The sequence below is a fragment of the Heteronotia binoei genome, chromosome 6 (assembly GCF_032191835.1).
Source record: "Heteronotia binoei isolate CCM8104 ecotype False Entrance Well chromosome 6, APGP_CSIRO_Hbin_v1, whole genome shotgun sequence".
In the NCBI taxonomy this organism is placed as follows: domain Eukaryota; kingdom Metazoa; phylum Chordata; class Lepidosauria; order Squamata; family Gekkonidae; genus Heteronotia; species Heteronotia binoei.
The window spans coordinates 108,721,184-108,737,996 of record NC_083228.1 but is presented as its reverse complement, the minus strand read 5'-3'; the positions used below and the strand labels follow the sequence as shown (position 1 = coordinate 108,737,996).

Sequence of the window (16,813 nt, the reverse complement as noted above, 5' to 3'; positions counted from 1 at the left end):
CTCCAATTGCCTGAATCCTGTCTAAAATTTCTAAGCGTGCAAGGAGTGAGGGCAATTTTCACACCTCTCTCCTGCAGCAGCCTATAATCCCCCTCCAGTGCTGCTCCTGAGGGACAGGAGATTCCCAAGAACAGTTTGGGGAAAATCAGTGGCTTCCCACAGTAAGGGGGAGTGACACCCCCCCCCCCAGTGCCTGTGGAAATTCTGGGCAGGATCCAAGCCATTATTCAAAACTCACTCACAGGGTAATGTACACAACAGATGTTGAAAGTCCAGCCATTGAGATATGCCTACTATACAAAGAGGTGAGGACCAAGCTTAGGCCACTTCTAATGCTGGGGATTGTTTAAAATATTTTGGAATCTCAGGCAGTAGATAAGTATGGGCATTTGGAACAGTATACCGTTTCAGCTTCTTTACTCTGTTATATATTTAAACTTGTTCTCTGATAGTCTAGAAGAAATTATCATGACTGACATTAGTTCACAAACCATTTACCCCGTTAGCATGCAGAAGTAAGAAGAATGCTTTGTTCAAGAAGTTCAACCCCATATGACACAAATCAAATATGTGAAAGGCAAAATAGATGATGTTGGCTAAATTGAGAGCAGAAAACATTTGACTTCTGTTGGACAGATTTTGAAGCTGCTTTTCCAGGGAAAACAGAATGGTTTTCAAGCACAAGTGAATTGATACCTGTACTTACTGTCTTTGGATCCCATACTAATGAGTTCATCAGAATCAACATTGTGAACTATGGCAGCTTTATAGCCAGCTCTTTGAGCGTTCAAAACCTGCAAGCCAGATGAAAGTATCGGTTAATAAAATAACTTTTTAAATGTCAATAGCATTACACTTTACAGAGGTACAGAAAGATCTCATGCTTTTACAGAAAGATCTCATGGAACTTATGAATCCAAAATTCTTTCCAATCTTTGTGCTTTTCCTTACACAAATGCTGTAGATTAGCACACTATTATTTCTCATGTTACAGAAAGTTCAATGCTACATACAGACTGAGACTTCTGTTCAAACCAAGCCAGGAATCTGTATAGTCACACTAGTTGCCATACTCTCAATGGGTTGCCAAGGGGGGTGGGGCGGAGATTATAATGATTTGTATCTAAGCACTGTTTTTTATAAGTAGAAGGGTACCTGGAAGGGAAGTTGGCATGGTGTAGCCCAATCTCATCAGATCTCAAAAGCTAAACAGGGTCGGTACTCAGAAGAGAGACTACCAAGGAAGCCTCTGTAGACAGGCAATGGCAAACTACATCTGTTTGTCATGTGCCTTGAAAACCCCTTGCTGGGGTGAAACTTGCTGGTGCACACACACACACAGGTACTTCTGTCAGCAGAGGAGGGAGCAATTTTAACCAATTACCCTTTTGTGCTACAGATCCCCCACTCCACCCCCATGCTGTTTGTGAAGGTCCCCTAACTTCCAGATCAGAATTTTTGGGTGCTCAGTAGGTTGCAGTAGGAAAAGGAAAGCAGAAAAAGGCCCATCTGTGAAATCTGCTCCCCTTGTGGTATGCTGAATGCATCCTTAAGTCTTCAAGAATTCTGTATACAGACCAGCAGTGGGTTTTTTTCTTTTAAACCTCCTGTCTCCAGCAACAGCCTCTCTCACAGCATAGCAAAATGGTTTTAGTCTAAACAAGACTGTGATGTGATGATGGCTGCTACTCAAAGAAAAAGAAAAGTCAGGAGTCCCAGATGATGCTACCGTAAGCCTTTGGGTATGGCTAGAGTTCAGTATTATGGCCTATGTTTCAGGTATCTTGCACTGGCTTCTTCTAAAAATCATGTGGAAAAATTTAGAACTGGGAAGAATTTAGGCAGAAGGTGCCAAGCTTTTAAGACAGTCACATGATTAAGTGGAATATGGAACATGCATTTTTAGTTTCTCCATGTAAATGTTGTTAGAAATAAAATTCTAATTAATAATTTAATGAACACATATTGAATTAATTAATTTGAATGTGGTAGACATAAGACCATAGTCATAAACACCATGAATTATAAATGAATCCTATCACTTCAGTGGAATTCTATCATGCCTTTCCAGATGATAGCCCTACTTTTTTTGCTGCTGCTAAATCTGTATAGTCATTGATTCAGCCCTATAAGGCTTGCCAAGTCGAATTCAAGAAATATCTAGAGAGTTTGGGGGTGGAGCCAGGAAACATTGAGGATGGAGCCAGGAGCAAGGGTGTGACAAGCATAATTGAATGCCAAAGGGAGTTCTGGCCTTCACATTTAAAGGGATCACATACCTTTTAAATGTCTTCCCTCCATTGGAAATAATGAAGGATAGAGGTACCTTCTTTTGGGGCCCACATGACTGGACCCCCTGGTCCAATCCTTTTGAAACTTGGAGGGTATTTTGGGGAGAGGCACTGGATGCTATGCTGAAAATTTGGCGCCTCTACCTCAAAAACAGCCCCCCCCAGCCTCAGATACTTGCAGATCAATTCTCCATTATACCCTATGGGAATCCATCTCCACAGGGAATAATGGAGTGCCCAGCAGACATTTCCCTCCCCCCCACTTTCTGATGACCCTGAAGTGAGGGGAGGGTCTCCAAACGAGGGGATCCTCTGCCCCCAGCTGGGAATTGAGCAACCAAAGAGAGTTCAAGGAAAAGTAGAAGTAGGAGAACCCAAGGTTCTGTGAAACCAGCCTCAAGTAAGAAACCAAAGAAGAAATTCATATTATTTTACATCACCAAATATAGAAAATCAAGCCACATATAATATTATCAACTAAAGCCTCATATAAATATTGGAAATCAAGCCACATATAATGAAAATTAAACCACATAATGATAAAGCAAGCCTCATGTGACGATGAAAGAAGGAACTCGATAAAGTGGGAAAGTCACCTTCAATTAAAGTCTATAAAGTCCAATAAATATGAATCCAATCCTTCCAAAGTTCTTTCCAGATGCACTTAAGCATGAAGATCCAAACGCAGCTATGTACGAAAGGTACTTAGTGGATCGGATAGTACTCCATTGTCCCTGTTTCACAATTGCTTCTTCTCAAGCTGAACGTTTAACAAGACATGGCAAGAATGCTTCAAGGCACTTTGGCAAGACTTTAGCCGCTGCACCCGAATTTTGGAAGTGCAATTGGAAATATCATTGGAAGATCTGTCTTCACTGTCATTGGACTGAAATTTTTTGGATTGACATCCTTCATTGGACCTTTATGGACTTTATTGAAAGGTGGTTCATCCCATTATGTGAAGTTCCCTCTTTGTTATTACTTTGATGTGGTTGACTTTCTATTATTTGTGGCTTAATTTCCAGTGTTAATATGTGGCTTTATTTTATCTTATATGAGGCTTAATTTTCTACTTTATTATATATGAATTTTCTACAGTCTTGTTTCTTTATTGAGGCTGGTTACATGGAACCTTTGGGTTTTCCCAGTTCCACCTTTCCGTGTTTTCTCTTTGGTTGCTTACCTCAACTAGGGCCAGGGCTTTCTTGGCCCTGGCCTCTGCCTGGTGGAATTATCCCAAAGTATCACATGTCTCTGTGAAAATCCTGCAGTGTAATATGCTTGGTGAACTGATAGTAAGGGAATAGCATAACTAAACACAGTACTGGATCCACTTGTGCACAGGAGATAATGGTACAAAAATCCAGGAAATGGGAAAATTCCCCGCGGGTGGCGATCAGCTACTGTAGCAGATTGAGGCTTTGCTGCCATTTGTAGGTAAAGTATATTTCATTCTATGGCAGTAAGAATGAGTATGTGTTTACAGGAAATATGACCTTGAACTAATTTTCTGAGGGGTGTGGCCATGCCACCAGCGACAGACCTTTTTAATTATTGGTTGTAGATAAATTTCCACTTGTGTAATGATTGCAAAAATTCAACAAAATCATAATTATAATGCAATCCCTCATCTGCCAGATGTTGCTGATTTGGCATGGAATGACTGTTTTGTAAACATTTAGTTTAGAGGGGGTTAAGAATGAATTTTTTAAAAAAACCTTAAGAAAAATTAATAGTATTTTCACCAACTTTCAGTTTTCTGGAGTCTGTGGAGAAAACCACAGTGGTATAAACTAATGTAAGTTTTGTAGTTGAAGTATGCTCTTAAATTGTCTGATCTCATTGCGGCATGCAAAGATGGAATCTGCTCAGTGTTCAAGTGGTTATCTGGTGATGTTGACAGAAAGGGGATTTTTCTTTTGTAACTGAATATTGACTGCCTTTTGACCCAGGCTTAATACAATATAGTCATTAACAGACATTCTCACATTTTGACATATTACTGCTTTATTGCTTTTGCATGCTCATACTACTCAGATCAAAGGTTTGCTCAATTTGTTAATTTTACTATTCTGTCTTTGAATCTTAAATGTGTACCATTTTGCATTCTAAACACCTCCCTACCAGAAGATTTTACTATACTGTCATTGGATCTTAAATTTGTACCAGTTTGCATTCTGAGCCACTGACTACCAGCTATGTGTGGCTTTGCTCACTGTACTGGAGTCCTTGTCTGATGACGTGTACTTAGAGAGCACACGAAAGCTTACGTTCTGAATAAAACTAAGTTGGTCTTAAAGGTGCCACTTGACTCCTATTTTGTTCTTATTAGTACTGTGCAGAAGAAGGCAATGCTAAACCACTTCTGATCATACAGTTTTCAAGGTAAGAGATTACTGAACCTGAGATTAATACCATAAGGTATTGATGGACTTTAAAATGAAAGGAAACAGATGATTGTATATGTGGACATCACCAGATTGCCAATACAGAACTCAGACAGATTTCATAATTTGAAGCAGAAGACAGAAAGGCTCTGTTCTCTCTGCTAAACAAGACCAGGAACTGACTACAGTTCAGGTCAGAATTATTAATATCAAAAACTAGAATAAAGCTGAAGAAAAACACCAAAATATTCATAGTGCCAAAATACAACAATCCTGAAGGTGGACAATGAAGAAACCAAAATTGTTCCAAGATTTTCCATTCCTTGGTTCCATCATCTGTGAAGAGGAAGACTGCAACGAAGAAACCAGGGATTGAGATTGGAAAGAGCAGCTATGAAGGAGCTAGAAAAGATCTTTAAGTGGAAGGTTGTGTCACTGGTGAGCAAGATCAAGGTAATTCATAGTATTCCCTAGATGCATCTAGAATTCCCTAGGAATTCATAGTATCTCCTCAGAAGCTTAAATGACCAAACTGATTCTATCCATACTGGTCACATTATGAGAAAACAACAGTCACTGGCAAAGACAGTAATGTCAGAAAAGTTGAAGGCGGCAGGAAAAGAGGAAGACCCAACACGAGATGGACTGATTCAATCCAGGAAGCTACAGCTCTCAATTTGCAAAACCTGCACAAGGCTGTTAATGATAGGATGTTTTTGAGGTCATTAATTCATAGGGTCACCATGTCAGAAGCAATTTGACAGCACTTCACACTCACAAATAGCTATGGGACAATTTTCCTCCTAAGTGAAACATCTAAATGTTATGTGTGTCAAGAGACTCTTCCCACTGTTGCCACCACCCTCAAGAATGGACTCCCAGAAGGCTCCATCCATTCCAGCTTTTAGAAAGGAATGCAAATCTGTATTATTTGAGACAGCATTTTGTTAAAGCAGGCAGTTTTCCCTGGGTTTTGTTGTCAATTAAATCATTGTCAGCTTGCTGTGTAAATTTGGTTTCACTGTAAGCCACATGGTGCTGTTGAAAGGGCAAGTCAGTATATTTCTAATAAATTAAAAAAATTAGACTACTCAAGGTGAAATAATATCTAAACAAACCCAAACGTGAACAAAAATAAGGAAAGAAATGGTGCTTTCAGTCCTTATGTCTGACAACAGACCGAGAGCAGCACGAGGAACAAGATGCTCCATGATTCCTGTCAATAAATTCAGAGTGATCTACAGAGCAGTACTACGAACAACTGTGCATCTTCAAATATTAATTTATGCAATACTTTCCAGTGAGGAGCTTGAAATGACTGCAGTTGTTTCCCAGGCTATTGATTGAATTCTAAGATGCAACTTCAGAAACTATTGAAACTGTGTCATCACCAACTGCCTGTTACTTCTCTCATTGCTGGATAATTTTCAAAATGCCTTGGACTTCATAGGCATTCCTCAAGCACAAGTAATCCAACTGCTACTACAAAAATGTCCTGCAAAGTCAAATCATATTTCTTTAGGCATGTGCTGTCCAACTGGATCCATCAGTAGAATCAGCCCTAAAGTTTCTTCTGTGCTGTACTCAGGGCTTTTTTTGAGCAGGAACGCAGTTCCGGCTGGCTTGACATCAGGGGTGTGGCCTAATATGTAAATGAGTTCCTGTGAAAAACAATGGTGATGTCAGGGGGTGTGGCCCAATGTACAAATAAGTTCCTCCTGGGCTTTTTCTACAAAAAAAGTTCTGATTGTACTACTCTCTTTTCCGTTATGGTCTAGATCAGGGGTGTTAAATGTCTGACCTGCGGGCCAGAACTGGTCTGTCCAGGGCTTTAATTAGTCCCATGGGGCTCTTTCCTCCCCCCTCCCCCTCCTGTCCTCTCCCTTTGAAGCTCTGAGGCTGCCTAAGTTCCCTGCTCTTTCTGCCTTGTCTTTGCTGGCTGCAGCAGGAAGCAAAGCTGCAAGGAAAATGTGGAATGGATTTTCCATTACAGTCTTTGTGCCCAGATAGATAGGGCCCAGAGACCTTAATGGAAAATCCACTCCATGTTTTCCTTGCAACTTTGTCTGTGCTGCAATGAAGTAGAGATCAGTTTAATTTTCAGTGTTCCTATACCTAGTTGAAGCTCATGCTTCCACGAGTTGTGTTCTTGCAAATAAAGTGTTGATGCTTTGAGCCAGTTTGTCTCTGCTGAATGGACCTGACCTTGTGAGTACTCTAACCTGAGAACGCACAGCCAAAGTGGGAGAGCCATTGTCAATCTGAGTAGACCGAGGGGTGAAGGGAGGAAAAGAAATTTGCAATGCCATTTCATTGTTTTCCCAGGCTCAGAGCATTTTATATTTTTATTTTGCTATGATCCTTGTGCTTTTTCTTGATGTTTTATTTTAAAAATTGCATTGCCAAGTCCCCCTATTCTCCCACCTTTCCATTTAAATAAAATACTGCAAGAGTTTTAAGCATGTTTGTATTTTAAGTTAAAAATAATATCTTTAATCGTGTTTGTTTGGTGTAGCGGTTAAGTGTGCGGACTCTTATCTGGGAGAACCAGGTTTGATTCCCCATTCCTCCACTTGCACCTGCTAGCATGGCCTTGGGTCAGCCATAGCTCTGGCAGAGGTTGTCCTTGAAAGGGCAGCTGCTGTGAGAGCCCTCTCCAGCCCCACCCAACTCACAGGGTGTCTGTTGTGGGGAAGGAAGGTAAAGGAGATTGTGAGCCGCTCTGAGACTCTTTGGAGTGGAGGGCAGGATATTAATAATAATAATAATAATAATAATAATAATAATAATAATAATAATAATAATAATAATAATAATAATAATAATAATAATAATAATAATAAAAAACAACTTTAATTTGTATCCTGCCCTCCCTGCCGAAGCAGGCTCAGGGCGGCTAACAAGACATGGTTTCCCATGATTTACATAAGACAATTTTAAAATACAATTGATACATACATTTAAAAACAGTTACATAAGGTTAAAACTACATAAAAGTTAATACTACCATAAATTAAGGTGCTATTCAGTAGATATTTTTCGATGGCAAGGTATCGTTTTCAGGACTCCTTATATGCTTGCATAAAGAGGGTAGTTTTGCAAGCCCTGCAGAACTGACTAAAGTCCCGCAGGGCTCGCACTTCCTCCGGTAATTGATTCCACCAGTGGGGGGCCATTACGGAGAAGGCCTGCTCTCTTGTTACTTTCAGTTTGGCCTCCTTTGGTCCAGGGATCCTTAAAAGGCCTTGGGAGCTAGATCTTAGTGCTCTCTGGGGAACATGTGGGGAGAGGCGGTCCCTAAGGTAGACAGGGCCTCGGCCATATAGGGCTTTAAAGGTAATAACCAGCACCTTGTAGCGAACTCGGAATATAATTGGAAGCCAGTGCAGCTCCTTCAGCCTGGGCCGCATGTGTTCCCACCGAGGCAGTCCCAGTAGCAGCCTGGCCGCTGCATTCTGCACTAGCTGCAATTTCCGAGTTCGGCACAAGGGCAGCCCCATGGGCACAAGGGCATTACAGTAGTCTAGTCTCGAGGTGATCGTTGCATGGATCACTGTTGCTAGGTCACTACGTTCTAAGAAGGGGGCCAACTGTCTCGCCCTTCTAAGATGGAAGAAGGCGGATTTTGCAGTGGCAGCTATCTGTGCCTCCATTGTCAGGGAGGACTCCAGTAGCACTCCCAGGCTTTTGACCCTGCGCACTGGTATCAGTGACGCACCGTCAAAGGCCGGTAGGGGGATCTCCCCTCCTAGCCCGCAGCGATCCACGCAAAGGACCTCTGTCTTCGCTGGGTTCAGCTTCAGCCCACTCAGCCTGATCCAGTCTGCCATGGCCTGCAGCTCCCGGTCCAAGTTTATAGGGGTGTCGGCGGTCCGGCCGCCCATCAATAGATAGAGCTGGGTGTCATCAGTGTACTGATGGCAACCCAGCCCATGTCTCCGGGCAATCTGGGCAAGGGGGCGCATAAAGATATTAAACAACATTGGGGAGAGAACTGCCCCTGAGGCACCCCACAATTAAGTAGGTGTCTCTGGGACATCTCTCCTCCAACATCCACCCTTTGTCACCGACCTTCAAGGAAGGAGGAGAGCCACTGTAAGGCTAGCCCCCGAATTCCTGCGTTGGCGAGACGGTGGGTCAGCAGCTGATGGTCAACCATATCGAACGCAGCCGATAGGTCTAGCAACAGCAATACCGCCGAGCCGCCTCGATCCAGATGTCGCCGGAGATCATCCATGAGGGCGACCAACACCGTCTCCACCCCGTGGCCTGGACGGAAGCCGGACTGATATGGATCCAAGGTGGAAGTGTCATCCAGAAAACCCTGCAACTGCAACACCACAGCCCTCTCGATAATTCTGCCCAAAAAGGGCAAATTTGATACCAGCCGGTAATGAGCCAATACGGCCGGATCTGATGTAGCCTTTTTCAGGAGCGGGCGGACCACTGCCTCCTTCAGGGGCGTTGGAAAATGGCCCTCTGAAAGAGATCTATTTATGATGTCCCGTATAGGACATCCTAACTCCTCCCGGCAGGCCTTAATTAACCAGGAGGGGCATGGGTCCAGATCGCATGTAGTAGGGCGTGCAGTTACCAGGATTCTGTCAACCTCCTCCAAGCTGAGTGGGTCAAAGCAGTCCAGGGTCGAATTAGAAGACACGCACAGAGCCTCGAGTTCGCTCACTGTATCTAATATGGCCGGGCAGTCATGGCGGAGTGATTGGACCTTGTCTGTAAAAAATTTCGCAAATGCCTCACAGCCTATTTCCAATTCCTTAACATTTGGCTTGCCTTGTGGCAATGTAGTAAGATTCCGAATTATCTTAAATAATTGTGCTGGGCGCGAGTTTGCAGACGCAATCTTGGTCGCAAAGTAAATCCAATATCATCATCATCTTCTTATAAAGTCTATATCTCTGCTACTTCACATTATATTTTATAATAGTCTGGCCCCACAAAGTCCCATTTGTGTCAGATCTGGCCCTCCTAACAAATTAGTTCAACACCCCTGGTGTAGATCACAACAGTTATCTTTCCTAAAGGAAAGGACAAACATCCCTGCATTGCTGTAGTTCATGGTATAGGCATCCAAACCATTTGGAAGATGCAAAAGTAACACTTCTGCATACAGCACAGAGAAAAAAACCTGTCGCTTTTTTATTGCTATTGCTTAAATTCCTACTGCTGCAGTAAAGCCAGAAAGTCATTCAATGAGTAAGCGATACATAGTTCCATTACTGCAGTGAAAATCTTTGGGGAAACCAGCCCCACACAGCAGCCATATTGTCCACAATTGAACAATATGTTTTATATGGCTGTCTAAGAGATTTGAATTATGAGTTTAACATTAAGGTATTTTGATATTAGAATATAATGAGAAGCAGTTTCAAACATCAGTGATAGAAGAAACAGAAAGGGTGATTTCATCTACCAGGACTTCTTGAGGGGCAAGGACCACAGGAATAATCCATGACCATCAGTCACTTCTGCTGATCTTGTCCTATGATTTCAATTTGTCTAAAAAACCAATTCAGTATCCTAGATATAAATTAATTCAAAAATTGTCTAATTTAGTAAATAAATTATGCTGGGGTTCTTCAGAAGGTTAAAAAAATAGAGATCCATTGAATAAGTTGTGTTTGCTATGTTTATATTGGATTGCTTGTGTCTCTACTGTTAACACAGACATCAAAAATGAATCAGAAATGTGTATGGATAAATCAGATTGTGGAATACTTTTAAAAACAAATTCAAACGTTATTCTGAAACCACAGCAACTCCAAATGTTCAGAGTTTCAAAAAATGATACCTACTTTTATGTCAAAGTTGCAATCAAGTCTTCTGATTAATACAACAAATGTGTGGGAAGAATTGTCTTTCAGAGGTGGAGGAGTTATGGGTTCACATGCATTCTCAGGTTTTGAATTTATCAGAAAACCCTGGAAAAAAGCAGTTTCCAAACACATCAGTTATTAGGTACAGAACACCAGCATAGCAGAAGGTACATGACCCGTATTTTCTAATTCCAAGACAATTTATGAAAATTCTCACAATCTGTGGCCAATTTACATAAGTTGGCTCTGGTCAACAACAACAACAATTTTTATTTCTATCCCACCCTCCCCGCCGGAGCAGGCTCAGGGCGGCTAACAGCATTATTTCATACATTGGTCATACAATATTAAATAAAACTACATTGACAGTTAAATTAAAATTCTGATTCTGATTAAAATTCTAAAATTAATAAAATTAATAAAATATACTAATGCTATAATTACGTTTATGATGGCGAGTTCTTCACCAGTTTCCCTCTCAATCAGTGAAGGCCAATCGGAAGAGGGTAGTCTTGCAGGCCCTGCGGAACTGTTCAAGTTCCCGCAGGGCCCGCATTTCCTCTGGAAGTTGCTTCCATAGGCGTGGAGCCATAGTAGAGAAAGCTCGATTGTGGGTGCTTTGCAACTTCACCTCTTTCGGCCCGGGAATGTTCAGCAGGTTTTGGCCGGCTGACCTCAGTGCTCTCTAGGGTTCATACGGGGAGAGACGGTCCTTAAGGTAGGCAAGTCCTCGACCATATAGGGCTTTAAAGGTAATAACCAGCACTTTGTAACGAATCCGGTATACAACTGGCAGCCAGTGCAGTTCGCGCAGCCCAGGCTGTATGTGACCCCACACTGGGAGCCCCAACAGCAATCTAGCCGCCGCGTTCTGCACTAGCTGCAGCTTCCGGATTCGGTACAGAGGCAGCCCCATGTAGAGGCTGCTGAACTCTTTCATGCTGGTTATTTCAAAGCTGAGTTCACTTTTCTCCTTCATGTTTTACTAGTAAAAATTCATGTCATGATAAACCAACTAATCTATAAAATTCCACAGCATTTTAGCTTTCCTATTGCCAGAAGTGCAGCTGCTCGAAGAATTCATATTGGTTTCTTCAGAAAGATCCTCTTGTACAAGTCTGCACTCCTTCACAGTTTTAGAAGAACTACCATAATAACAGAACTCTGAAATTAATTCAGCTTTGTCTGTTGACACAGAAGTAATGATGTAGGACTATACCAGTTTTTAAATTGTTCAGATTTTTTCTGTGTTAGGAAAGAGACCAAGATTGTTCTCAGCTAGAGGGAAGAGAATGTTAATTTCAAACGACAGTGTTTAGATTCTTTTTTGGTGCAGTGACAGGAAGAGGAATTACTGACAGTGAGGAAGGATCGAGCCAGGGAATAGTAAGAGATAAATATTGGCAGAATCTCCCATCTTACAGCTAAAGTTATCCTAGTTCTGTCTTTTGCAAAGGCAGAAGTGCTATTTTTGAAGAACTAATCTCTACTGCTAGTTTCTCTCTGTGAATTTCTATCATGAACTGATATCTATACAAGAGATGATTTATGATACATCACAAATCTGTCACAGAGCTTTGAAACCAAAGCTGTCGTGGTTTATGCCTTTCTAGACATACTTCCAGGTCATCACATATTAAGGCCAAAAGACTGCTTCTTCAAACAAAAGCATCTTCATGGCTCAGGGGTCGCTAAAGAGAGAGAAGAGTCCAGGCTCTCCCTGGCAGCCCTATGTCTACAACAGTCCTTTGAACATCATCAATAAATCTAAAATTATATGCCACTGCTACACTACCACCTCTGAATTTGACAAATGATTTTAACTGCATTTCAGGCACTGGGTTTTGCATTGTTCTCTGTTAATAAACATTTTAACAATATTTCTCCACTGGTAATCTCTGCCAGCCTAATGCTTATGAACAGCTAGAAACTATGTTAGCAGTTTATCTTGCTGTGTTTAGAATGTCCAGAATGCAAGCACTGTTGTTTGTAAAAAGCTATGTGCTGTACCTATGGCTGAGCACATATAGCTTGGCTCCCAATGTCTGTACTTGTATTATCATAGAAAAGATAATATGGCACCCTCTGGTGGACAAAACTTGGAAGCTTAGTAAAATGTTGAAAAAGGAAGACTGTGTTCAACACATTATGGATTTAAATTTTGTGTATCCAAGATAAATAAATAATCCTTTGCAGACCTGACCCTGCTCAAGATGAGAGCAGGAGGAAAAGAAAATGAGTTTGCTGCTATGAATGGCGGCACCTGGAGAGAGAAAGGCCAACACTTTAGGGAGGCCCTAAAAATTCTCTCTTTTCTGTTACACATACAGAGCTATTAGTGATATTATCTGTTACCCCAAATTATGATACAACCAGGAAAGTGTCCCTGCAACACTAATCAATTATGGATCCTCTCATGAAGTATCTTCACTTTGATATAAGATTCTTTGTTAAGATTCCTATTGTCTTCCTATGGGGAAGGTGGGTGTATGAGTGTGTGACAATTAAACATCTTATCTATTCACATAGGACTATATTAAATTTTAAAAATACATTACAACAGATGTACAATATACAATAAGTAAATTGCTATATTCTGAGTTTTTAATGATTAGCTCTCTGGATAAGAACATTTTAAAAATTCGTTGTAGTGTTAATCACAAGGCCACACCCACTTTTTGCACTTTTCTTCACCAGCTATTTCCGTGTTTGCCAACTACTTCTCATGGCTTGTGGCAATTTAGGGATGCTACCAGATTCCACTTAAGTTAGTCCCACAGATGAAAGCCAGTATTCATTTGCTCACTGGATAAAATAACTGCTTTTCACATGTTAGGGCACAAACAACCAAACTGAACTTCAGGTCTATTTTATTTTCAAGGATAAAAAATGGTAAATTAATTTATCAAAAGCAAACAGAGTGTAGAAGTGACATGTGAGCAGTCAGTTATTGTGATATAACTTTATTGGCCACAGACATCAGGTGAAGAACCTGAAATTCATACAAGTGTCTAAGTTCAAGAGAGATTAAAATCTTCTTTTGAGGCCAAGGTATAGTGTAACTTGTAATGACAACTTGTGGAGTAGAACTGAATTAGATCTACTTTACCAGGGCATTAATCCAGCAAAGCACTCAAGAATGTTCTTAAACCTATGCAGTCTCATGAAAGCAGTGCTTAAGCATATGGTAAAGTGCTTTGTTGGAGTGGAGCCTGCCAATTTTACAATGTCTTAAAGACAGAATTCCACTAATGAATTCACTAGCTCAAAAACTTGTTTTTAAAAATGCTTTAATTCTAATTTCTTCTCTTCAAGCATCCTCTGCTAAATTAAGATTTATATAGGGGTGTGAAAAGCATATAATAAAAATACATTTACCAGGTCCCAACATAGCCTTCAGAAAGCACATAATGGATGTGGTTCTACTACCCAAATTTCTGTATAGGAATCTAACTTATATCAGTAAACAGGAGAAAATAAGGATAGGGTTGCCAGGTCAATACCTGGAGACTTTGTGGGTGGATCCAGAAGAGGGCATGATTTGGGGAGGGGAGGGGCCTCAGCATTGTATAGTGGCATAGACTCCACCCTTCAAAGCCACCATTTTCTCCAGTTGTAAAAGCAGGAGATCTCCAGGTCCCATTTGCGGGCTGGTAATCCTAGTTGAGATGGCAGCTATTGAGGATTTGTGTGTTTAGAAAATATCAAATAGGATCTTAGGCGTGTTATTCAGCTTCTTTGCTAATCTTCTTCACCTAAAGCATGATCACACATATGGGAGACTGATGCAGATAGATGGTAGAACTGCCTGCCTTACTTTTGACTGAAGATGAGGGGATAATGAAGCTTAGTATTTTGCAATTTCTTCAATGTTAATATCCATGCAAATAGAAAACCACCACAGGAAGCAAAGAGGAGGAAAGGTATAAGATTTCCCCCTGCTGCACTAGCTTTCCCCCTGCTGCACTAGCATGGACTTTTTTTTAATGTGAAAGAACCTCCAGAGCTGGAATCTATCATCACTTGCAGTCCATTCTACTGTCTTAAGTGTCCAGCATGTATAAACCAGGCCTAAGTGTAACTGGTCAGCCATTCTGAAACAGTATGACTGCATCTGGCTCTATGCCAGTGCAAATTATTTATTTTAAAACAAAAACAAAAAATAAAAAATCCACAAATGTGTGTATTCCAATGTGATCACAGAGTTCGTACATAAAGCCATGCTTCAAAAACAGGGAAAATGACTTCTACGTGCATTTCCCTATAGGTCTGGGCAAACTCACATCCAGTCCTCTAGATATGCAGACTTTCAGACATCCAATGCAAGCAATACAAAGGAACTGCTGTTTTCCCATTCTGTATTCCAAAGAGTTTGCTCCATTTACAGTGGGGTCAAGACATGCAGCAGAATTTGGCATTTGTCTCTCACATGCACACATACTACATTGCTGAACAATGCTGAAAGCAAGAGAATGGCATTTGACTGCCTGGCTGTACATCGCTGCAATCAGTTTTTAGAGGCAGAGTTCTTTTGCTGCTCCCACTCTTAATACCCCCAATTTGTTTTCATCAATTTTGATCTGTTGCTTTAAAATTTAAAAAAAATCACAAGGAAACAAAAACCACATTTCTGCAACTGTATTTGCAACAGCCTTCCTCACTGCTAGTCACAGGACACAACTCCTATCAGATAAAGCAGCCTGAACTTCTGTATTCCAGATTTCTTCAGCGTTGTCATCACTTTGTTTTAATAATGATTTAAAATTAAACAAACATAGCATCTCAAGCAGCTGAGGTTTGCAAAATTTTGCAGGGATCTAAGCATTTATCATTCACATTGCACCATTAATGGAACCACAGTTTGATGTTTCTAAGAAGCATTTATTAAATTTAACCTTGAAGTAATGACTGCTGCAGCTTGCAGCAATTATATTAGCAGGCAGATCTAAGCCAACATCTAGAGAAGCCAGGAGTCTCTTTGAATGTATGACATTACAAATGCAGGTACAGAATGCCAATGCTTACTCCTTCTGTTAAATATTGTGTATTGGTACTTGAAGGACACACACAGTTATTACAAACATACACACTGTAGTATTGACTTAAAAAAAAGATAAAGTTTTGCATATATTTAATTCACAATGGTAGTTCAGCTGTAGGTAATGCACAAAGCTGTGGAGGATCAACCCTATTGGAAATCTTGCTGGAATATCCATACTGCACACTGAAACAACAACTAGAACACTGCCTTTGACGGTGATTGCAATGCCTGTTCGGAACTGGCAGCCTGTGTTAATTTTCCCTGTTCCCTGCTCTGAGAAAGGGAATCACAAGTGTGGCTGAGGACAATGTATATACTACTATGCTCATGGCTACTAAGAACAAGCTGGTTCACAGGGATCTGATCAGAAAACGTGCCACCTCATTGTTGGATATGGCCTTACACCTCCTGCACAAATCTAATACTCTAGCTGTAGAATTTTCAACCAATTTGTAGATGACAGTGAGAGATAAATTGTGAACACCAAACCAATTCATCTAGGGGTAATGGGGAATCTAGGAATAACTGATTATATAAAAATACTAAGAATGGTTAGTTTAATGGAGATACATAGAACTATCCACAAAACAGACCTCAGACAGCAGTAGATTATAAAACAGCTACAAAGACAAAAGCCCCTTATTTTAAAGGCCTAGATTTTTCCTCAAACAGAAGTTCTGGAAACTTGATTGTCATGCAAAGCTGAGGTTGTCAGCTACAACTCAGAATTATTAAATTATTTTACTTATCCAAAAGAGGAAGTCCTAAAATTGTGAATATCTCTTCCTTAGGGTTAAATATATACAAATGACAGCTGCAGGAGTCAACTGCTTTCTGATAGAGACTGTGTCTGTCTATCTCTGCTCATATGGCTATCACCTTAAGCAGAAGTTAGAACTAAACATTATTTTAATATTTTAAATACCTAAAGCATGTTGGATAGAAGTTCAGCTTGTACAGCTCTTCCCAAGCAACTACATTTCAGAATACTGTACTGTTTGTTAAGCCTGCAGAGCCTTTGTTCAGAAACAGTAAGGAAACTAACACTTCCAGACTAAGATACATGTTAAATACTCATAAGTCTGCAAGTTAAACATTTAATTATCCCTATTTTTCTACTTGCTGTCACTTACCTTTAAGCCTTCTGAGGGCAACCTGTAGCCAAACCTTGCTGGCAGGTCATCAAACGTCTGTGATGTATTTTCAAAGTTATACTGTATATAAAAGAAACACAAATCAGATCTGAAACCTTATGTTATG

General features: G+C 40.6%; 1 protein-coding gene across 2 annotated transcripts in view; it reads right to left on the bottom strand.

The window, feature by feature from the left end:
• The window catches only part of RNF13 (ring finger protein 13), a 66,258-nt gene that overhangs the window by 25,591 nt on the left and 23,854 nt on the right, over nt 1–16,813 (bottom strand). The window contains exons 3-5 of one of the 2 annotated variants that reach the window (XM_060242334.1): nt 16,687–16,767; nt 10,492–10,617; nt 707–794 (exon numbers count right to left, since the gene is read on the bottom strand). In XM_060242334.1, coding sequence (XP_060098317.1) covers nt 707–794; nt 10,492–10,617; nt 16,687–16,767 — 295 coding nt within the window. Of the gene's footprint in view, nt 1–696; nt 795–10,491; nt 10,618–16,686; nt 16,768–16,813 lie in introns of those variants that run through there. The other variant, XM_060242333.1, reaches the window with a different exon arrangement.